General features: G+C 36.1%; 1 protein-coding gene across 5 annotated transcripts in view; it reads left to right on the forward strand.

Moving 5' to 3' along the window:
• Window positions 1-24,942, forward strand: part of PACRG (parkin coregulated) — a 253,642-nt gene that overhangs the window by 146,501 nt on the left and 82,199 nt on the right. For 2 of the 5 annotated variants that reach the window (XM_074862994.1, XM_074862990.1), the window contains exon 5: window positions 4,821-4,970. In XM_074862994.1, coding sequence (XP_074719095.1) covers window positions 4,821-4,970 — 150 coding nt within the window. Of the gene's footprint in view, window positions 1-4,820; window positions 4,971-5,576; window positions 5,621-18,836; window positions 18,972-24,942 lie in introns of those variants that run through there. The other 3 variants (XM_074862989.1, XM_074862991.1, XM_074862992.1) reach the window with 3 other exon arrangements.

A 24,942-nucleotide genomic window follows, 5' to 3' on the forward strand; every position in this document is an offset into this window, starting at 1 on the left:
GTATTGTAAATTGGATCTTACTTGACTTTAAAGTAGTACAGAACACAAGGTTGTTATTCTGGTTTTTATTCACTCTTGATTGAAACACTGTGTTTTATAACAGCCTTCATTACTGTTCTGTAAAATTAACATAATACTTCCATTATATCAGTTCAGGTAGTTAAGTATAATGCATTTTGAAAGTTGTGGACAAAATTCTCTGTAAAAGAAGTATGTATCACTTTACTCAATTGCGTTTTGAGAACACTTCATGTTAGCTGTTCTTTAAACCTGACTGTGAATTTAGGAAAAGAAGTCCTTGGTCAACAAGATTAAGTAGATCACAACAATTGAAGCATCTCTATCCTGAGTGCTTGTCGTCCTGCAGGAGACCTGCTCTATGTATCTTGTTCTTCTTCAGGGAAAAAAGGGAGGAGATATGAATGCAAATTAAATTGGTCATCATCTTTGGTTGTGAGACCTAAATAGAAAATGGAAACTGTCAGTGCATTTCAAAACATAGATTCACAGGTGTATTTGAAAAAGCGGTAAAAGGGATTGAATGTAATTAAAGGCCAGTTCAAATTAAAGATAATTAAAATATCAATATACCTTTAAATAGAACTACCAAAATCTAAAATTTACTATTTAGAGAAGAGATGGAAGTTTGGGGAATCTAATCTGATTCTTCAAAGTTTAGGCTATCAATGTGCTATCTGGAGAAGGACATTCTGATTTGATCTCTTCTGTGAAAATACATTGTGTCATGGAAAAGATCCACTGTATACTGGGAGGAATTCTGTCATGTTTCCTGACTTCTAAAAGTTATCAGTCCCAAAGATAAGAGCTGTGGCTGCTCTTATAGACAAGATCTGAGATAGGATTTTCCAAACTGCCACATAAAACCAAAAAATACCAACTTACATAGTTTCTAGATCTTTTTCTTTGAGATGTTGGAACTGTTGCTCAAGGAAAAGACTTGAATATTTTAAAATAATAATTTCTATTGCCTCATAGGTAAGCTGCTTCTATCTAAAGGAATAAGCAAACAAGTGGCATGTATCAAGAAAAGTCTCTGCTCTTAAATGAAGTTATCAAAAGAAAATTCTAAATTTACATCAACTGCCAGTAAAATTTAATGAGGCTGTCAATGAATTGGCATTGTATATCAGCTCATTGCTAACAAGCTTTAATAACCAGCACATTTTAAAATTCTTTTTTTAAGAAAGTTATGGTGAACTTCAGAAAATACTTGTTTGGAAAAACTGTAGCAGTACAAAATAAAATGTGTTTGAAGTAAGTACTTCATTATATACTTGCACTGAACAATTATTTAAACTAGAGGGTCTCCTGGAAAAGTGTATATTCTAATCACATGCAAAATTGTCAAGGTTATATCCCATTAAAGGAGAAAACATCAGAACTACCAAGCAACAGAGTCAATTTATTGGGTTGGGGTTTTTTTCAGAGTTGCTTCTTAAGAGAAATGTACAGTGATAGCGTGTAGACTAGCCCCCTAGGGAGTGGAAAGGTATCTTTAACTGAAAAGCAATCTGGCCATTCACTTTGCTGTTATCGTGAATTTCCATGTCTTACAGCAAACTTCTAGGTCAAGAGTCAACGGCATAGCATGCTTTCAGATTGGGATACTTTGGATATTATGCATATTTCCTTCTTTAGGAATATATAGCTGTACTGTACTAAGAGTTTTAAATGGTCTGCTTTATTGCTGCGTAAGGATGATAGTACTGCCTTCCATTTCTGTTAACTTCTGGATATCACTGACTTTTTTAAAATGTTGAAATGTACTTATTTCATATACTGCATTAAAATTTTCTTCCTTTAATTCATGTGGGAGAATGGTCTGCAGTGGTGGTAGTACACAGAAAATAATTACCAGATTTTTAAAAGATAAACATATGTTTGAAATTGACGTATCCTTGGGGCAGAGACTGTCTCTAATTAAATGTTTATGCAGTGCCTAATATAATCAAGCCAGGATCTGGTAGACTGCTATGCATGCCACAGTCCAAATATTTAATAATAATAACAACAGTTCGGCAGTCAATTTGATCTTACTTTTGATATTTACAAGTGTTTTCCTAACACACACAGCAGTTTTCTGCAATTTGAAGGGCTTCAGGCTCAAATTCTGCAGTCTGTTTGATTCTACCATATCCATCACTTTAGCACTCAAAATCTTGATCCAAATTCTGTCTTTTGTTTTATGTGTCAAATGGAGGACAGGATGCCCCTGTTTTGAGGGAGGTGGGACAAGTATCCAGCTGATTTTGTAGCATACAAGTGTCAGTATTACTGTTTAAAGTTCCAGCAAGCACCCCAGCAGCACAACTCAGATGTAAGGTCACTTGCATGACAGGTTCTGTGATGAGCTGTTGTTTGAAAACATTCTTCTGGATTCAGTATGTGGTCAGTTCACTGCATTCACTGGAACACCTTCTCAGTCATGAGGCATAATTCACACTCTTGGCTTTATTAAGGAATTAATCTTTACCAGGACAGTCTTAGCTTCAAACCAGGGTTGTCTTTGCACAAGACAGAACTCTGAAAACAGGAAAATGTGAAAACCTTTAGGAGCCATCACCTGCAGAAAAAAGTTCTTCCCAGGGGTGGTTGAACAGACATTTCCACTTACATGATACCCTCTGCATACCCAAAAATAAGGTCTCATCCTCTGGGACAGCTTCTCCAGTCCGAAGAACTATTCCTGGAAGTGGGTACAATTTGCTGGTTAAGGATTAAGAAGCTGTGATTTCTGTCATTGATTAATTTTTATGTCCTTTAATTGTTAGTATTTGTATGAATTATTAATTTTATTCATTTTATTCATTTTTGTATGAATTCATTCATACAAATTAATACAAATATTCATTCATGTTTGTGTGAATAAATAATAAGTTTTGTGCTGAAAATCACAAGTATTAACAATAATTTCCCTATTACTTCGGTTAGCTACTATTTCTGTGTATGACAATTTAGTCATTAGTAAACCTATATGTTGGAACCCTAGATCTTGCTCTTCCAGTGAATCCTTTAAGAAAATGAAAAATGCCTGTTCCTCTGTAAGAGAATATTTTCCTGCCTGGGATTTGGACCTAGTCTTTAAAATTGTGTCTGAGGGTCTCTCTTTGCTAAAGCAGCCTTGGAACATCTACCCATGAAAGCATAATTTCTAATAGTCAACCTCTTTGCTGGAACTTAGTGTGAGCATACTACATTGATGGATTTTCTGTCCACACATTAATATGCTCAGAGACAATATGAAATTAGATGTAGCCTGATGAGTACAATAGGGACTGGCAAATAAGAAGTATGGAATTCAGTCTGTATTTTCATATAACAACACTTCTTTTACTTGGAATCACCCTATGATGCACTACAGTACCTTTAAAACTTGGGCTCCTTAACTGTTGCTTAAGGGTAGTTTTGGTATGCTGTTCATAAGCATGCAAAGAGGCATGAAGGGAGGTTACTTACTAGTTGGTTTTCAAGAGTTGTCTCTACACATTCACACAACCAATCTGCCTTGCTCTGGAGCTCTAGCTCTGATTTTTAACACTCAACAGGCTTGCAATAAGAAGCAGAAGCAGGTGGGTCACAGTGCATTTGCTTAAAGAGATGGAAAACCCGACATTGCTCCTATGTGAGAATACTACTTCATTCCCTATGAAACAGCATTCCTGTGCACTGACAAAATTTAGTGCCAGAAATACTGAATCCTATTACTTCAGTGTGAAGAGGCAGTTCTTGAAGTTGTTAGTAACTCCTCTTTAAATTTCAGTGTGTTCTTTACTATAAGTTTTTCCAAGTGCTTATACTTACGTTATATTGTGTTGAATCATATATTTATATACTTCTGTGGTTATGAAACACATAGCATTGGATATGAGCTTATCTTTTACAGTTTTTGCTTTCCCAGTGCAATGATGTAAATGTCTATGTAAGTGGGCAGAACACTGGAGAATTAGACCAATATATAATAACGTACCAAATTTGACAATTGCTTCCAGCTGCATAATTTCAGAGGAGGTTTTATAACTAGAAGAATTTTGCAAGAAAGAAAAAATATATATATTTCAAGCATGACTCATTTTTAATTACAAAAGAGAATGCAAAGCACTTGCTTTTAGTAAAATTAAAACAGAAGAGAAACAAAAGGTATTTATGAAATGTCCTAGTGTCATAAAATTAGAAGCATGACACTGAAAGCTAAAAGAAAAATCTAAGTAGAAAAGACAAAATCTTTTTTCTTTTTTCCTAGAATGTTTGTCTTTTAAAAAAAGCCTACAAGGTTTTTTTGTGGGTTTTTTTTCAATAAACATTTGTTTCATTGTACTGATTCTCAGAATAGTAGGAATTGTTAGCTGAATGAATAAAATTATCGTGAAATAAATGAGTACAAACACACAAACACTAATTGTTGTACTAGAATGTATCTGTTGTCAACCTTTGCAGGTTGTCTTGCAGTTGTACAATTCCATTGGCCCCAAATGGTACTTACTGAACATTTATTTTTTATTTGTTTGGACCATGCCAGTATTACACAGGCAGCATGAGGGAATAATGATCTGCATTCTCTGGGTTACTGAAGAGTCAGCACAAATTGTGGGAACAAATAACAATCAGACAAGGCAGTGTTTTATAACATCAGGACTGCAATCCATCTTTGGGATCTTTCAAAACTGGGCTAATAAAGGCCCACTTACAATCCCCAGCAGAGTACAGTTTAATTAAATTTGTCCATTAGAGGACTCCTCCCCCTCCCTCTACATTTTAGAAATTAATTCTGCTTTCTGCCTGTTGTTCTTTCTACATCACAGATGCACTGAGCCTTCGTAACCGGCAGGTCATCTGCATCACGCTGAAAGTCCTCCAGCACCTGGTGGTGTCAGCTGACATGGTGGGGGAGGCCTTGGTGCCCTATTATCGACAAATCCTCCCAGTCCTAAACATCTTTAAGAATATGAATGGTGAGTTTTCCTGACAGACACTGTGTCTTTGAAGTCCTAATGTAAAAAGGGGCTTGAGGCAGGGTTAATTAACAATGTAGTTAACATTTATTACTGTATATAAACTCAAATCCATTTGGAGCTCTAAATAATGTAAAACCCCCCCTTACTATTCCCTAAGGATGCACTGAAATTAACAATTTCATTTATTACTCCTTGCACGTACAGTTTATTTAACACAGTACAGAAGCACTGAAGCAGTTCTATAATCTTCCAATAATTAAATTGTAAAGTTTTGTAACAGTCTTTTGAATACATTAATAAATTGCAAAGGTTTTTTCCACCCTCCAATACATTAGTTCAGTCCAGCCTTTTTATTCCATTCTGTGCTCTTCACAAGCAATTCACTGCTACAAACAGGTTTAGGAAAGAATAAAAGTAAAAGTAGCAATCAAACTAATTAATTTGAGGGTCAGGAGAGCTCCTTGTTGTAGAAGAATTTCAAGTTACATAATGTCTAGCAAAACAGTGAGGTTTGAACTTATTACTGCTCACTTAGCAGGTTTTATTATAGAAAAATTTAGAACTAATTTGTATCTACAGTTGAGTATGTTGTTTTCTTTGTAGTGCAAACCTCTATTGCCAAGTTTCAGTCTTTAATAACTGGTACTGTGAGTACTGTATACTGTGAATGCATTTACACCCCAGTCACCAGCTGAAATCAAATAATGTCTCTTGCTTTTGCCAAACTAATCCTTAAATTAGTTTTTAATTAGTAAATCTAACTGTACTTATCTGTTAGTTATCTACCAAGTTACTGACTTTAAAGTTTATGTTATTGACATGCAGCCATATAGATCAAAAGAATTTAATTCTTCACAATCTTGTAAAAGATGTTTTTCATGAAATTCATGGCATTTTAATAGTTATCTACAGGACTGCTTCCTATTATACTTTCTGTTTGCATTATACAGATTGAAAAATGCCGTCCAAAGACTAACTTGGAGACTCAAATAAGATTTAGGTTTTAGATCCATTTAAATACATACATCTGAGACTCTGTTTTACTTAGTGAGAAACTTGCAGTAACATATGGAATTCCAGAAATGTAACGTAGTTCAGATGACAAATGTGGCTTTCTAGAAGTTGTGGGATGAAAGGTTATGAATAAAATCCGTAGGCTGAACTTAAGTAATTTCAGTAAGGCTCCTTATGAATTAGAAGATTCTCCCTTAACATATCCAATTTCAGTATCTGGCACAAAACAAGACTTTAAAAAGGACTCTCATTGATTAATGAATATATAATACATGCTTTTTTCCAAATTTCAGCCTGAAGTAGCCCATAAATTCTCTTGACTAGGCTTTTCTGCAGTGATTTCAAATGAATAATAGGAAAATCTCATGTGTAACCAGGTACATAGCTTAATAAGGCATTAAACTAATTCTAAATATATCCTAAGTTTTGATTGTATTGTGAGCAAAATAAAACGTTTTCAGCGTATTTGCAGGACATCTGTGGTATGTGAATTTCTGCCTATATCAAATTACACTAAATCTTGATGTTTGGCATTTAAGAACTAAAAAACAAAAATAATTTAAAAGTAATAGTTTGAAATTAATACATTTTATTAAAGCATTACTTCTTTAGGAATAAAGGTTTTGAACGTTCAGCATTACAGCAATGAAATGAATACCATTTGCAAGGCCTAGCGTATGAAACTGTTCAACTTATTTAGTATTTGCATGAGGGTGATAGGGAAAGATTCTTCCTCTGTCTTCCCCTGCCTCAGAAAGCTTATATTTGTTTTCTTCTTCACTGATGGTTGACAGAAAATGTATGCTTCCTTCCTTCTCCTTTCTATCTATCTCCCATATGCTTAATACGCAACTGAGGTGCAGGTCTTTGCTCCGAGTAATAAGGAAGGTGTAGAGACTGATCCAGGCTATTTTCTCCACTGCTTGTTCATATAGGTGAAAGATAAGGTGAGTGGAGTGTACACTCTTTTTCCTTCTTTTATGTATAGTTTGAGAAAGGAGGAACTGTGGTACATCTTCCAGGAGTTGTGTGAAATGGAGTCCCCATCCCTGGAGGTGTTTAAGAGTAGGGTTGACATAGCACTTAGGGATATGGTGTAGTTGGGAACTGTCAGTGCTTGGTTAACGGTTGGACTAGATGATCTTCAAGGTCCTTTCCAACCTAGATGATTCTGTGATTCTGTGAAATGCAGTCTATTAAGTCTGACTCTGTGGAAGTTTGTCCAGAAGTAAGGTAGCTGGAAGGAGCCATGTTTTAGCTGTTGCCACCTCGATAGATCAGTATCTATCTGCTGAAAGGAACTCTTTCCCAGATTCAACATTGTGAATACCACTCACACTAAACAAGCTTATAGTCAAGACAACATTTGAAAAAAAGAAGTATTAATAAGACATTAAGGTCAACTTACCTTAGGGTCAAGTTACTGATGCCCAGTTCAGAACAAACCAAACTTCATGCAATGTGTGTGATGTGACGCTCTGGAACTCCTAACCCCAAATTCTTTGGATACTAAAAGTTTACATGGGTTCAGTGGAGGCTCAAAAATGTCATAAAAAAGAATCTATTGTTTGTTTAGTAACACACGTGTGTCACCTCTGACTCATGGCATTCCTAAAGCATGACATGGTGGAAGCTGAGAAGGTATTAGGTGAAGTAGCATAAATGCTTGTCCTACCTTCACATTGCCTAGTCATCTCCTTTTGAGAGACATACTTCTGGACTAGATGGGCATTTGCGAATATCTAAAACATTCATCCTTGTGTTCTTCCTACACTAGTCTCTAGCAGACTTGCAGAAAATGCTCAATTCCCACTGAGTTTAAAAATGTTCTGGAATATAGGTTCCTCAGAAATTTTATTCATACTACTCTGATTTGTCTGAATCATGATTCACCTCACAATATTGGACAGATTTATAAATAAAACAGTAAAAAACTTGGATTAGTAAGATCTTAAGGTTAGGATACTAGAAACAGGTATTTAATAAAACAAATATAGAATGTAGTCTTAGCTTCAGCTGTCACATGCTTATCTCTTGAGTTGTTCTTCAGAAAACAAAACTGGTGAATTGTTGTTCAGAGTTCTCAGTGTTACCTGACCTCAGAATATAACAATAGTTTGAGAAGCTCTCAGTTCTGTCCCACTTAAGTCTAAACATTTCTTTCCAAATTCCCATCTGCTTCCCAACACTGAGGCTACAGTTTCACAGTCAGCAACAGTGTTGTTTAGTTGCCATTGCCTTCAAGGGGCATTCTGTGATAAAGAAGGAGGTAGCCTTGATGACTTTCCCTGTAGGCAGCTATTTAGTGCAACTGACTGTGAATCCCACTAGAGATTTTTACTGGATTAGCCCGGGAGGCTCTGAACCATGTAAATCCTCTTTTCTGGGATCTGATGTCTTTGGTGCTTAAAGATATCTCCTTGCTCCTGCTCAGTCTGCTGGCAAACTGCTTCTTAACCAGTCTCAAGTGTTCCTTTATGTGGAGTTATTAATACATTATTTTTAATTATATATTGATTACTCACATAAATACAGTTTCTCATATGTTCCTTTGCTTTTCCATTGTACTTTTGACATTTCCACTCTTTTCTACTTCCATGTGTTACCTCCAAATCACCCTGTCATTATTTTGTAAACATAGCCCTTTTTCTAAGTTATCAGGTTCTGATACTGATGTCTTTTCCTATCTTATGATGTCTCCCAAACATGCTTGTCTTTAGAAATGAGCATCTTCATAATGATTATGTTGTCTTGATAACTGTATAATACCAGCAAAAATGGTAAAGAACTACTGACCTTTTAGAACAGAAGATAATCTAGGTATCTAATTTTAAAATTTTAGCACCCATAATAGAAATCTTTATTAAAAGATTTTTGGCCAGTACTTCACAAAGTGTCTATCGACTTCTTCTGCATAACGTCTTTTAGCAAAGTACATTTTTCTTTTAGTTTCATATAGCAAAGAAATAATTTTGATTTTGTCTCCTGAATTCTCTGTAATTTTATGGCAGTCTGTGAGAATGCACAGTATAAATGGAATTGCTGTTAACCAACAATTTAAGGTATGCCAAATATATTTTGTCATTAGAGTTTGTGGACCACAAAATAGACATAGTTCAGGTAAGTGATTGCCAGGCAAATGTTCTGTAATTTGGATCTCTGGAATTACAGAAATGGAGAAGAAGGTCTACTGGTTGGATATGGGAAAATTCTGCCATTTTCTATCCATTTGTATTTTTTATTTACAGGTGACTTTACTATTGGTAATTTTTGTAAATTTAAAAAAAAAAAAGGAGAGTATGGATGAAAAATAAATTCAAAGTTTCAATTATTGAAAACATCTGAAACATGATCACCCATCTAAATCATAAGATGCATGTAAAAATAAATCAATACACCCTAAATTGCAAACAACAGGGGAAAGATCCAAGCCTCCTAAGAAGTCTGTCTGAAAGCCAGAGGAGAGAGCTCAATGAACTTCTGAAGAGTCTCGGTAGTGAACAAGGGCCTTTTTGGTGCCCAAAGCATATTTGGTGTGTATGAATTTGTGCCCTCTCTGATGCTTAAGGCCCTGACTTAAGCTTAAGGCCCTGACTTAAGGACCTGCTTAAGGACCTGACTGCTAGACGCAGGAGGAAACATGGTAACAAGTGATGAGGAAAAGGCTGAGGTGCTTAATGCCTTCTTTGCCTCAGTCTTTAATAGCAAGACTAGTTGTACTGAGGGAATCCAGCCTCCTCAGCCAGAAGACAGAGACTGGGAGAATGACCCCCCCTGCATTCCAGGAGGAGATAGTCAGTGACCTACTGCATCACATAGGCACACACAAGTCTATGGGACCGGATGGGATACACCCAAGAGTGCTGAAGGAGCTGGCTGGGGTGCTCGCCAAGCCGCTTTCCATCATTTACCAGCAGTCCTGGCTGACCGGGGAGGTCCCGACAGATTGGAAATTGGCCAATGTGACGCCCATCTATAAGAAGGGTCGGAAGGATGATCCGGGAAATTACAGGCCTGTCAGCTTGACTTTGGTGCCCGGGAAGCTGATGGAGCAGCTCATCCTGAGTACCATCACACAACACATGTGGGACAAACAGATGATCAGGCCCAGTCAGCATGGGTTTATGAAAGGCAGGTCCTGCTTAACTAACCTGATCTCCTTCTACAACAGGGCAACCTGCTTATTGGATGAGGGAAAGGCTGTGGATGATGTCTACCTTGACTTTACTAAGGCCTTTGACACCGTTTCCCACAGCATACTCCTCAAGAAACTGGCTGCTTGCAGCTTGGATGGGCACATGCTTTGCTGGGTAAAAAACTGGCTGGATGGCCGGGCCCAAAGAGTTGTGGTGAATAGAGTTAAATCCGGCTGGTGGCCAGTCACGAGTGGTGTCCCCCAGGGCTCGGTTTTGGGGCCACTCCTGTTTAACATCTTTATTGATGATCTGGATGAGGGGATCGAGTGCACCCTCAGTAAGTTTGCAGATGACACCAAGTTGGGTGGGAGTGTTGATCTGCTCGAGGGTAGGGAGGCTCTGCAGAGAGATCTGGACAGGCTGGAGCGATGGGCTAAGGCCAACTGTAGGAGTTTCAATAAGGCCAAATGCCGGGTGCTGCACTTCAGCCACAACAATCCCCAGCAGCGCTACAGGCTTGGGGAGGAGTGGCTGGAGAGCTGCCAGTCAGAGAGGGACCTGGGGGTGTTGATTGACAGCCGGCTGAACAGGAGCCAGCAGTGTGCCCAGGTGGCCAAGGCGGCCAGTGGTATCCTGGCTTGTATCAGCAATAGCGTGGCCAGCAGGGACAGGGAAGTGATCCTACCCCTGTACTTGGCACTGGTGAGGCCGCACCTCAATTACTGTGTTCAGTTTTGGGCCCCTCACTACAAAAAGGACATTGAATTACTCGAGCGTGTCCAGAGAAGGGCAACAAAGCTGGTGAAGGGTCTGGAGCACAGGTCTTACGAGGAGCGGCTGAGGGAACTGGGGTTGTTTAGTCTGGAGAAGAGGAGGCTGAGGGGAGACCTCATCACCCTCTACAACTACCTGAAAGGAGGTTGCAGAGAGCTGGGGATGAGCCTCTTGAACCGAGTAACAAGTGATAGAACAAGAGGGAATGGCCTCAAGTTGCACCAGGGAAGGTTTAGACTGGATATTAGGAAGCATTTCTTTACAGAACGGGTTGTTAGGCGTTGGAATGGGCTGCCCAGGGAGGTGGTGGAGTCCCCACCCCTGGAGGTGTTTAAGAGTAGAGTTGACATAGCGCTTAGGGATATGGTGTAGTTGAGAACTGTCAGTGTTAGGTTAATGGTTGGACTAGATGATCTTCAGGGTCTTTTTCAACCTAGACAATTCTGTGATTCTGTGATTCTGTGACTTGCAGTAGACATTTCTTTTCACTTGGGTTCCCAAGTGCTCTGTTGCAGAGCATTAAGACATAAAATAACAAAGTTCTGTTGCTGGTGATGCTACCACTAGTGTCTTTTTATTGGTGGAGACAGTGAGAGCGTCCTCACCAACTGGCTGTGGTGTGCTCTGAAAAAGGTTTGAAGCTTTCTGTTGAAACTGTTGGCCAGAGTCATAAGGCTGGCAGGAGAGCAAGAGAAGGAAACATGAATTCATCCCAGTGACTGGGGAATACTCCTGAGATGTAGGAGCTGTTTGTCTAATCTCTGCAGGCTGAGAGGGGACTAGCAGTCTGTAAGCAAGCTCCCCAATTTATGGACTATTATCCAAATGTGCTACTATATCATCTAAGAAACAAAAAAAGTCACAATAATGCTTACCAAGTCTATTATGAACCCTGTAATGCCACTGTAGTTTTCATTTAAATGTGTAAGTTAAATGTACTCCTATGAAATTCATTTCAATCTTGTGAAGAGGGAAAGAAAAATATATATAGACTCAAATGGAAATATTCTTTTTTTGCATCACAAAACCTTTTCTTTTTGGGTGTCTTATTTTCTAAGCTGTTTGTTATAAATCTATGAGTTATCTGAGGTAAATATAATTTAAGAACAAATAGAATAAGTTTGTTCTTTTATGAAAGCAGAGAGAAGATAAAAATAAAAGGAAAAAAAAAGGGAGTCCTCAGAGCCTGAAATATGCTATTAGGGTGTATGTACAACAGAATACTGTCTGAAACAGGAACCTGTTTATTAAAAAGATGAGACAGTTATGAACAGCAAATTTCTCTTGTTTAATTTACCTGACTGGTAAATGAAAATTTCATTGATTTAGTTTAACAACTATTTTATGCTGTCAAATCCAAGCAGTCTTAACAGCTGTACTACATCAATTCATGTACACAAAAATATTTTCATGTCATAAATTTATATTATTCAGTAGTGATCAAGAGCAGCTTTGCAGGTAAAATAATATAGAATAGATTAAACCAAAATATTATTAGTATTTACATGCCTCAGACAGAGAAGTATGGGATGGCACTGCACTGTGGAAGGTACCTCTCCAGCATGATAATTTCATCTGTGACTTGTTTAAGTTACTGTAAGGCAAACAATAGTAACAGGGCAGACTGAAGCCTTAGTTTCTTTTGGCTGCAATAAAAATGCTTTGACAATATCAGTAGCTTAAAGCTAACATAAACTTCTGACAGTCTCTACCTATCTAGTCAATCCTTTAAAATAAAATTTTAGAGATATGACTGAGAATACCTGATGTAGCTGGGTCGTAGCATTCAATGAAGTGTGAAGCCACAAGGCAGAATTATACTGCATGCTTTACAGCACCTGAACTTCACTTGGGAAAAAACATTCTCTTGTCTGAAAGGTACTTCACGTACTTTGGAGAAGTCTATTTTACAAAATACAATAGTACTACATAGATTCTAAAGGAAGAAGCAGAACTTAAGTGTTTAATTGCAGAAGCAAGAGACAGTGCCTGCAGGTAAAAGTGTTCCTTGTATTGGCATTGGGAGTATTTTCAGAACTGCTTGTGTATTCCAGAGGCAGCGATGCTCCTCAGAGTGGTTCACAGTTATTAGTAAGAAGGAGCAATTATCCTTTAATGTGATTGAATATGCTCTAAAGAAAATCTCTTGCTCAGAACATTTCAACTGTTTGCTCCTTCCACTGGGAAATCCAAAAGTGCTTTCACAAAGAATGTCAATCCTGTTCTAAAATACTTTACAGTTTGCCAACTCTGTGTTCAGAAATGATGTTTCAGATTTTAAAAAAAGGGATGGTTTGAACATCAACTTTTACAAAGTAATGTATTTGAGGTTCTCTTCCTTTCTCCTCTGAACTTTGAGATTTCAGATTATTCTCGGGGAACTTTTCTCAGGGTTACCCTTCTACTAAGGAGATTAGATGCTTTATCTTCTCCCTTTTTTTTTTTTTTTAACAGAAAATGGAGATTTGCACAGAATTAATTGATTCATGGTTGATATTTGGATAAAAAAACACCTAATGCAATGAGGTTATTGATAAAATAAGGGATGATAGTATACTAGTCATATCAGAGCACTAACATAAACTGTGTACTAAATCCAGTTTTCAAATTGTTCTTATGCTTCGTTATGACATTTATTCTTCATATTCCTATGCATATTTTTCAAGCTTTTTCATTATTTCCAAGCTTTCTTTGAATTCCCTTTTCTGAAATCAGTTATGATTTCTGAAATTTAAAACCAAAGATTCTAAAATGGCTTTAAGGATACACACTTCAGTTAAATAAGACCACCATGACAACACAAATCTGAGTGAACAATTTAGTTTTGGTACATTTTCTTCTTTTTGACATACACCTTCAGCACAAGAGGATTCAGAATGTTATGATTCATCAACATTTAATGAGAAATATTGTGGTTTTCCCAAAATGGGGTCTCCTGTGCCAGTAAATCACCTTTTTAAGCAGATAAGGATAAACTGATTGCACTCAAAAAAGTTATACTAGTGAGAAGCAAAATATATTTTTGTCATTCCCAAGTATAACTAATGATATTATTTCAACATGATTCCCATGAATTATAGTTCTAAGAATATTTATTTAACAAGTAAATGTGAATGGTTCTAAGAACATCAAAACATTTTTCTTCTATGACATCAACTGATGGTCTTTTAAAAGGTATTTTTCAAAAATGTCTTTTTTTTGGTCAAAAATCTCATCTTGAAAGCAAAATAATGTTTTGTGTAATAGTTGAATATGAACTAGCAGGAAACTGATCCTCAACAGTTAATAGTCGTTTTCACACATATTTTGTTGCACACTGGCCAATCCTGCCTTGTTTCAATGGCCATTTTTCCATACGGATTTACAAAAAAACCACTGGAACTCTGAAATATGGAAATTAGAAGTTAGCAAGACCCACCTGTATCAGAGCATTTGTTGCTTTAGTATCTTTAATACAAAGCATGTGATTTTAAGTTGATGATATAGTAAACTTTTAATGTATAATCAAAATCCTGTCAGGTGCTTTATAACACATTTAGAGAATTATCACATTTAGATCATAATTGCTGGGTAATTTCTAATTACTATCTCGTTTCTTAGCTGAAAATACAACATCAGTCTGTGTAAAATAAAACTGACTCAGCAGTGATTAAATTGATGTTATTAACACTTAGCACTTACTTTTAATGTGTTAATAGCCTAATTAATTCAGCATCTTGAATGCTTGATAAAAGAAAAATGAAAAGCTTCTCATGTCAGAGGGTGTACATTGCATCCAATATTTTCTTTTTCTTTTTTCAGTTTTTAATTTTTTTAGTATGTTGACCCAAGGAAAGGAGGGTTGTCTATTGGATGACACACAGAGGTGAGAGTTAGGACTTCTGAATTCACAGGAAATTCATGGACAAGTAAAATAGTGGAAACATCAAATTCTTTGTGTGCTTCAGTGTAAACATCTGTAAAATGGGTATAGCCTCAAAGGGCTTGTAGGCCTCAATCAACATTTTGTTTGTCAATTAATCAGAAGTTTCACAACGTTCAAGGTGTGTGGGTATGTATGTAAGTAAAACATAATTTTCATAAAGTTAAGAGTTCATATAATGCTTTGCTTTAATACTTTTGTGGGATTTGTGTTCCTATGGGAAATAATTACCTTTGGAAATCCCATGTTTGAGGAAGATTTTGACATTCAGGACTGGACTTATGCAGAATCACAATAGTATCTCTAAGTCTGCCTATTCTGCATACCTGTCAATATTGGTAGGTAAGTATCTGGTCTCCAAATGACACAAGGAGGTGCTTAAGTTGCCTGAGAAGCCCATTTCATGGGCATGCTTTGAGCAAATCTAATGCCTATCTGCAACATTAAAACACAGCAGGCATAGTCATTTTAATTTATTTGGATTGCAGCTTTATTTCTGGCTTGTTTGATGTTGGGTTGACCAAGAAACTCAACAGCATCCTGGCTTGTATCAGAAATAGCGTGGCCAGCAGGACTAGGGAAGTGATCGTTCCCCCTGTACTTGGCACTGGTGAGGCCACACCTCAAATACTGAGTTCAGTTTTGAACCCCTCACTACAAGAAAGACATTGATATGCTGAAGTGTGTTCAAAGAAGGGCAATGAAGCTGGTGAAGAGTCTAGAGAGCACAAGTCTTATGAGGAATGACTGAGGGAACTGCGGCTGTTTAGTCTGGAGAAAAGAAGGCTGAGGGGAGACTTTATCGCTCTCTACAACTACCGGAAGTTGTATCAAGGTGGGTGTTGGTCTCATCTCCCAAGTAACAAGTGATAGGACAAGAGGACATGGCCTCAAGTTGTGCCAGGAGAGGTTTAGATTGGATATTAGGAAGAATTTCTTCACTGAAAGGGTTGTCAAGCATTGGAACAGGCTGCCCAGGGAAGTGGTTGAGTGACCATCCCTGGAGGTGTTTAAAAGGCCTGTAGATGTGGTGCTTTGAGACATGGTTTAGTGGTGGACTTGGCAGTGTTAGGTTAACAGTTGGACTAGATGATCTTAAAGATCTTTTCCAACCTAAACAATTCTATGGTTTTTTTGATTTTATGTTTTTCTTTTAAAAAATAAAATGCATGTACTGTTTTGCAAGCTGGAACTAGAACCCACATTTCTCAACCGCTGTTTGACTGCTAGGCACAGACTTTTGCTTCATCTGTAATTTCTTCTTTGGGGAAGAGTTCTGAATTCTTTGCTGAACCTAAGCAAGCTACAGCATGAAGGATGGTGCACCCTGACATAGATTTATCTAGTAAAGTACTACCCACAGAATCAGCTAGTTCAGGACATGTCCCAGTTTGATGGGATTACATTTCCATAGGTTCACAACTTCCCTGCTGCCCAGGTAGATCAGAACTGCACCTTCCATTCTGCAATTCTGATTAAAGCCCCCTAAGCCTTGGAGGAGTAGAATTTCAGACGTGCACCTGCACTTCTCATTTTCAATTAATTTGGTGTAGGCAGCTCCGTATGGACTTATTTGTCACCCTTCTGAGACTCCTGATTCAATTTGCCAAGAAGTGAGGCACCTACATTTCCTCTCTAGATGTTAAGGCTTTCTTCAGATCTGCCCCTTACAAGTAATCTAGATTGTTAAAAATCTGACTGCTACCCTTCCAGTTAGGAGTTATTCCTTTCTTCTTGCTAATTAATTTCTACATTTTTCACATAGTTGGTTTGTATATAGTGGGACTGCAAAGTGATTTCTTAAGTTGTACTGGCACTGCCTGCTTCATTTAGATCTGCTTTCAGAGTACATGTTAAATAACTCTGAGAAAATATTTGTTTTCTGCATAATTCTTTTTATGTATGTTTGCAAACAAATGTGCCTAAGTTTGAGGGGACATATGGTTTCGATTTGTCATATTTATTAAGATAGAATATTTTTTTATTTTAAATATACATCTGAAATATGTGTTCATTTAATAATTCTAAGTGGATTATGTTTGTTTATTGAAGATATTTTTAATTTAATTTATGCGCTCAGTTAGAATTTCTGTTCTGAGAAGACTATTTCTGTGAAAGTCAGTGTGAAGTTGCCAAAATCGCAGAAATTGTCTCTGCACCTGGCTTTCTGTTTTTATATCAAATTAAAAAAAAAAAAAAAAACCAAACAAAAAAAACAGGTAATGGCGAGACAGGAGCTTGAGAGGGAGAGGGAATTCCTTGTCTGGATGACAGTTTTCCTTGTGGCATCTCTCTCTTGCCCTCAAGGAAAACAGATTAAAGCCCCATGTAATGGAATTATATCAGTGGGAGCATAAATATTGCACTGTGATTAATCCACCAAATACTCAGGTGATTGAAGTGCTTCAGGTCCTTCAGTTATTATTCAGTTATATCATTTCATATCATTTCAAGATATTGCTTCAAATAGTTTCTGAAGAACACTCTAGGCAACAAAGTTGTTTTTGTAAGGCCCATAGCTTTGAACTGTTGATTCTTTTTTCTATATTGCACATTCATCTTCCTCCTTTTTAGACACACAAACAAAAATATGTATTCTTGTTATAATAACATCTGGCCATCCCAACGCTGATGCAATTAACACATGAAAATCTCAGTATCTTTGACAGGACTGTACTAGATGACAAGTACCCTTTTGACTTTTTTTATTTGAGAATTAGATGGACTACATTAGACATTTATGATCAGAGCATTTGAATACTAGTGTCTGCATCTAATCCAGAAACTGTTTCAGCTAGGAGTCATATTTTTGAAAAAAAATCCAACAAAACAACCAACCCTAAAACACCTGTTTTTATATTAAGACTTTCCACTATACACCACATTAGGTTCCCTGTTATTTTCTCTTTGAAAGCTAAATTAAGAATTCAGGAAGAGGTAAGAAATACCAAAGCTAATATTCCACTCTTGCTCTCTCACTTCGTTTTATGTATTATGATACGGATTCTAATCAAGTGTTTACTTACTGTTTATAACATAACACAAATATTTTGTACAATTTTTCACAACCTTGAATGAACGTGTAACATTCCAATTTCTTTTTACTGCATTGTGTTTTTCATTGCTGTGCTAATGCTATACATTTTTCTGACACAATTTCTGTATTCATTTTCTCTCTGAAGGATATATCTAAGTATCTTTTCATTATTTAAGAACTTTTGCTGCAATTTGTTGGCCAAGTGCTTATGAAATTGTATGTATCAGAACATATTTGGGAGAGATCACCTGGGGAGCCATTGGGAATAGGTTTAAAATTTACTCTCTCCACAAAACAAGTATTCATTCAAGGGAAATGAAACAGGGGCATTCAAGGGAAAAGCGACCACAGTGAGGACAATATGATGCTAAACACTTTTCCTTATTTTAAAAGATATTAATGTCTCTTTAATAATTGCATAATGCTCATCTGTCTCCTTCCCTGACAAATTTGAAGTCTGGTAAAGCGGAATCTTACCAAAACTTTTGAAGGTGTCAGCTATACTGTTTTTTACAAAAAGTGTAGACTTTCTATTTAAAAAATAGTACAATGCAAACTGTTTCTGGTCTTGAGCTGAAAATGAAACAAAACAAATCATCATCTGGCACCGGAAGATATTTGTCTGCAGTGCCTGCTGCAGTTCTTCAAGTGTAATTTTGATGCTTCATGCTCTTATTTTCCAATGTAGCCTGAGTTATCACCCACATTAAATTCCCCTTTATACTCCTCATCCAGGACCTGCACTGATTTTCAAATAAACATTTTCTTTTTATACAGGTGAAACTTCAAATAACAAAATATTTGCTGTTCAGTTTTCCACTGAAAAATAAATGTTTTCTGTGGAAAAGTTTGGCAGAATTTTGGCATCAAAACCTCCATAACAGAAATATTTTTCAAGTAATTCCATTTAAAAGTACTGGTTTTCATTACAACTAACACATGAGGATTTCTTACTAGATTGACGTTTCTGTCTTTTGAAGGTCTGGAAAGAGATCTTATTTGGAAGAAATCGCAGAATCACTTAACTTTTTGAAGAATTCGACACCTCATCATATGTGTATTTGTCTCAGTAATTTTCCATCAGCTACATTTATGCTGGCATTTCAAAACTCATGTAGTACTTTCATTTTCCTCTAGTTTGTACGTCTGCTTGGTTGCATTCATAAAACCTGTGCATTTTAGCTGTTTATTTATGTATTTATCTATCACAGTTGTTAAAAAGGTAGTTATAGAAGATCAGTGGTCCTCACATCACAGGACAGTTTTCTCTGGCCTTTATATTTATCACCTAGATCTAGTTTGAAATTTCCATGCCACATGACTGTAGTGTTAGGGTTTGTTATAAGAAATGGTAGTAACTGAGGAAATTCCTTATTCTTATGATTTTTAATTCTCATGATTCTAAATGGATTATCCAGATTGTTACTTTAACAAATGATCAAAGATCATGGGCTAAGTGAGCAATGATGAAAATCTTCTTTCTGGAATATTTGTTTCTGTTTTATCTTTGAAGCTATTAACATCTTTTTTTTTTTTTTTTTTTTTTTTTTTAAACATACAACCTAATGGAGAATTTATCAAGCCTGTTTTAAGGATTAGGGTGATTTTTATATGAAATTTTATTGTTGACTTTATGGTTGTGTTATGTGTCTTTTTTCCCCTTATGTTACATACTGCAACCAGTTTGAATGGTGATTGACTGAATGTTCTTACAAACAATAAAATCTTCTCTATACACAGTTTCTACCACAGAACAGAAAGAATGCCATCAGGTGCTAAATCATTAAATGGTTGCTATTTTATCCTGAAATACACAGAAATTCTTTTTGCCATTGCCTTATCATTTACTCTATTCCACTAAAACTCTTTATCCCAAATGACCTTGAGGGCAGCTTGGCAACTACTAAATCTGAAAAATTATGAGCATCCTTAATCACAAAAGTTCATTTATTTAATTTCTTCTCATGCACTGTATCAGATTTTTTGTGATATTTTCTTTTTACACAGAATTGAACTTGAAAATGCCTGTAATATTTACCAGGGCACTTGCCAAGGGAAAAAAAATTCAACTACAGTAGTTCTCACAAACTCCAGTAGATGCTATATTTCATACTTCATATTTATACGTGAAAAAAAAATTATTTCAGTAAAACTTAATATGATATCAAAGGTTTCTTCAGGCCTATAGGAAACCAGACTGGCTTTAAAATGAAGCCTGATTATTAAGCTTGCTTGTTAAAAAGATGTCCAGGCTTATTTATCAGGCATGAAATTGTTCTAGGAATCAGACAAGAGAAAGTAGAAGAATACTGGAGGCAGAAATTAGATGAGAAAGCCTATGTTGTTCAGCAGCTGCCACAGCCCAACATTGTAGGATAACATTGTTTTAATACCAGGCAAAACAGGCTTTGACTCTATCTACAAACTACTTCATAACTTCTAACTCAAAAAGACACAGTGAACAGAAAAACTGAGAACCTACCATCTGGAATATTGCACATGTAGAACCAGACCAGAGAATGGGGGAGCATTTTTTTTTTTTTTTTTTTTTTAATGAAGGCACATCTATAATGCAGGTCTATCACATTGTTCTTCGGGGTTTAGCAATTCAACGTTCTGTTGAGGAGATGCAAAAATTATTTCCTATCTTCTTAAAACTAATTTTTGATATATAGACTTTTTTATGGAGTCTGGAGAATAGGTCAGATACAACTGAATTTAGGTAGGGGTAAAAAGAAGTAGCAGAGAATAAATTTAAACCTTTAAGGCCCTCTTTTGCAGAGTACCTCTTCTTCTACATATGCTTATTAAACTTAGAGAAAGTATTCTTGCTACTCTGGCTGAAACTAGTAGGCAGTGAAGAGTCAGTATTTCTTGTAAGGAATCCCAAAGAAACCCATGAAACTCAAGGCAGAAGCAGAGATTTGTTTGTGGAGGCCAACTGGAAAATAAGAATTTGATGTGTAACTTAGAAAAAAACCAAACCCTTGACAACTAGATTTCAAAATATTACATAACTTGAACAGGATTTATAATATAGGCATTTTACAGATTTAAATATGTCTCATGGTAGAGTGTGTGTTCATGCAAGAAGAGTATTCCAAGCCTTTTTCTTTTTTTCAAAGGCTTTTCTATTTGGAAAATAAAATGAAAAAATTCTTTACATTTACATTACAATATTCTTAATTGCAAGACAGATACAAAATATGGGTTGCTATTTGTTTAATAATTTTTCCTCTGATGCAACCTAATAGTTTCAGAATTTACTGTCCTCTTTTTTGGGGCTCAGATATGTAATTTCGGCCATGTCCCAGATCCTTGGGACATCTCTGGATCATATACTGCATATGAATAATATCGACTAAAGGCTTCAATCTGCAGTCATTATGCAGATACTAAACTCTGGAGACCTTACTCAGGATTGAGGACTGTGAAACTGCCTGAGTGTCAAACTCTCAAGATAAAAAGTTGACATCACTGAATCCAATGAGAATTTTTCCATTATTCGGAGTCATGTTCCTTTCAAGTTAAACACCATATTTGTCAGCTGTGGTCTCTCTCTAATTCATTCTTTGTATTACTTCTTAGAGGGAACAAAGACTTTTGTGAACTATAATTCACAAAGCTATCAAAACAAATAAAAGTAGAAATACAGTCCCAATTGCTATACAATATGTGCTCAAATCTGTTTTGATAAAATTAACTCTGAGGAGTAATATGTGATACATGGGTGTAAAATTACCTTTTTAATATGTCATATGATGAAATGTAATATAGTTCTCTTGCTCAGGTTTTATTCAACAAAAATCATGATGCTTTACACATTAAGTTTGTTTTTTTACTCCCTAACCCCACAATACATGAACTCAATAGAGTTTTCAATTGGAAGTGAACCGACCAAGTTCTAACTTCTGTGGATTTTTATTTCTTAGGCCTGAATGTATACTGCTTGATCAGTTACCAAATTAGTGTAAGCGGTCACTTACCATATGTTTAAATTATTTATCATTTCAGTTTATTTCTTGTTTGCTTTTATCCATTATAGCTGTATCTGTTCTTGTATCTTGTCTCAAATATTATTACTATTTTTTGTCTTATTTTTTCATTACTAAATATATATTTTAGATCTATCAGTTTACATAAGCATTTCACATATTGCACAAGTACCAAACATAAGTTAAGTGAACAACCAGTAATTTATTAAACACTCTAAAATAGTATGTCTCTTTAGGAATATTTTCAAGTGACACTTTTAACACTAGCAAGATCAAGGAGAACTAAAAATGTGAACATCTACATTGCTGACATCATGATGGCTGTGTAATGTAATGTATATAAATGTCCATGTTAGTATGTGCTGACATGCAAAGCTAGCAGGATAGAAATACCCTAAACTAAGCACTGGTTGTATACCACAGCAAGTCTGTTATTGTATGAACCTAGATCTGGTAAATCTATATTGCAATACAGACAGCAAAACTTATCAATACTTCATATTATTGCGTCTTATTTTATTTTATAAAAGATTTAAAATTATTTTTATTTATTTATTTTATTTTATTAATTTTATAACTAATGTTTGACTAGAACAGAGGTGCTCTGAAATATATACAGCATATCACATCTATCCCATCATGTCTCATGTGATTTTGTTTTTTGCAAGGATTCTGGGTTTCCTTAGAGAATATTTTTGTAAATTTATTAGTGATTGCAAAATAATCACAATAAAATAGATACACTTTAATTCTTTGCCTCTGAAAAAAAAGAAGATCTGTTGTTCTAAACTCTTGGTATTAGAACCATGTTTTAACAGCCTTAAACAGACTTAAAAGTCTGATTAATTCAAATTAGTAAATGAGAAGAAAGATTTTTTTTTCTGCCTTAATTTAATAGAGGACTGATGCACTTCTACAAAGAAAGATTTAGGGTGCTATCACTACCATTATCTCATGTTCTTATGAAAGCAGTACATCATTGTTCCCGAAGCTGGATGCATTAAACACCTGTATTTAGGACAGGACTTTTTTAGATGGCAAGACAAGGTTTATTGATATACATGATTTGATAAATAAAAGTGAACTTAAATACTAATTCAGAGAGTCTGGAACCATATTTCTTGGGATTCTGATTTTCAAAAGGTGCTGATAGTTGAGAGAAACTTGCTAGATCTTTTTTTCCTGTTCTATTTAGACACTAATGTTTTCTGCATTGCCTTCATAAAGCCATGTTCTTCAGTCTTTTTTGCTCACAGAAAAGGAAATTTAATTTTTGACCTTCAAAAGTGTAGAAGTCTTCTTACTATATCACACAGAAATTAGCATATATTATTCATAGACCGTATGATATTATGCAGTATTCCCTGCTTGGTTTTTTGTTGATTAGCTTCTACACTAAAAACAAGTAGTGACCAATTTTTTTCTTCAGTGTTTAGACTCAGGCTACAGGGGAGACAATAAGGCTATATCCTTACTGCTAAATTACAAAAAAGGAAATATTGAGCTCAAGCACTGGATCCCTGATCATCCGTGTCACTTAACTGTTAGCACCGTGCCTAGCATGGGTTTGGCCTCTGCCAAGTGGCACAACTGAGGCACATTTTTTGTGTCTTGGAACATTTTTTTGTTTATAAAGGGCACACAGGATCATTCCTCCAGCAGATAGTGTGGACAAAACTTTGGTGACTTGGGTACCTGCTTCCCACAAAGTTTTTCAATACCACTGAAGCATGTTTGGCACCACTCTCAACCCCATCCTTGTTCCACTCCTAGTTTGCATGGTATGTAAATGCCACTCTGCTGGGCTGCAGGAGAGCCAACTCATTCTTTCAGACACTTTGAACTGAAGAGAGCACTGAAACCATAGTAATCTTTTTCTGAGGGTCAAATGGATGTCACCTGGGGCCCAAAAGACAGTGCCAAGTGCTATGCAGCATGTTTTTGCCAATTGGCCCCAGGAGGATAGACACAGTCCAACATTTTATTCCTTCAGTAACTAAAAAGTTCCTACAGTTACTTCCAGGACATTTTTAATTTGTTTTAATGATTGGGAAGTGAATCTGAGATAGCTTCATGCTTTGCAAGTGTTAATGTACTACTGTGTGAATAATTCAGTCCTTTTTTTGTGAATTCAGCGTCCAACATATCACACCCTTGCTTTATCTCCTCCCTACAAATGAAACAATTCTGCAGCCACCTTCTACCAAAACCAGATACGCTAGGGTATGGTTGGATAGAGTGGAAATGTAGGTAAAAATTGGCACAGAAGGTTACTCTGTTATTTCTGCCACTTTTATACTGATGGAGATTCCTAGCACTCAAAGGGACTCTCCAGGGATAGTAACCAGGTCATTTTGCTGTTGATTCACAAATCCCACAGTGCAACAGACCAGTAAAAGAAATCAAGACTCCCTGTCAATCTGAGTTGTTAAACAAGCAATGGTCCTCAAATATCATCCTATCATTAAACTGTCTGCATACTCTATGGCAATTAAAAATGTTTGTTAAATGGCTGGAATGTATGCAGATTCTTCATTGATTTGTTCTGTTTATGTGTTTGCATTAATTACAGAAGTTCAGACTTAGCAAATATGATAAAGTTGCATGTTAAAATGTTTGAGGGTTTTGTTTTTTACTAGTAAAGACAACCGTATTTCAGTTGAGAATCTGGATACTGCAGTAAAAAAAAAATTATATCAGGCGTTTTTTGTAATAGCTAATTTTGAATAACAGTGGTCAGTTAACTTACTGTGCTCTATGTTTATTTTCATATTTTTTGTTCTTTTTCTTTTGATCTAACAAAAGTACTTCTCATTACTACAGAGAGAAATACATTTGTTCTGCTCACATGAGTGCCATCAGAATTACATACTACATTATTCAAGGGCAAGATTCTTTGCACATTTACTTCTATGATTAATATTTAGCATGTTTTGTCCAGTGCAATTGTTCACCAACATTACGAGAAAAAGCTCCCTTTTGTTGCATTATTTTGTGTGGTTAGAGTGGCATGTGATATGTTCTTTATGTAAAGGAGCCATTCAGAGGCCGCGGGTCCAGTTCTCATACCCTCATTCACACTGAAGCAATA

Source organism: Strix uralensis, chromosome 3, assembly GCF_047716275.1.
Source record: "Strix uralensis isolate ZFMK-TIS-50842 chromosome 3, bStrUra1, whole genome shotgun sequence".
Taxonomy (NCBI): Eukaryota; Metazoa; Chordata; class Aves; order Strigiformes; family Strigidae; genus Strix; species Strix uralensis.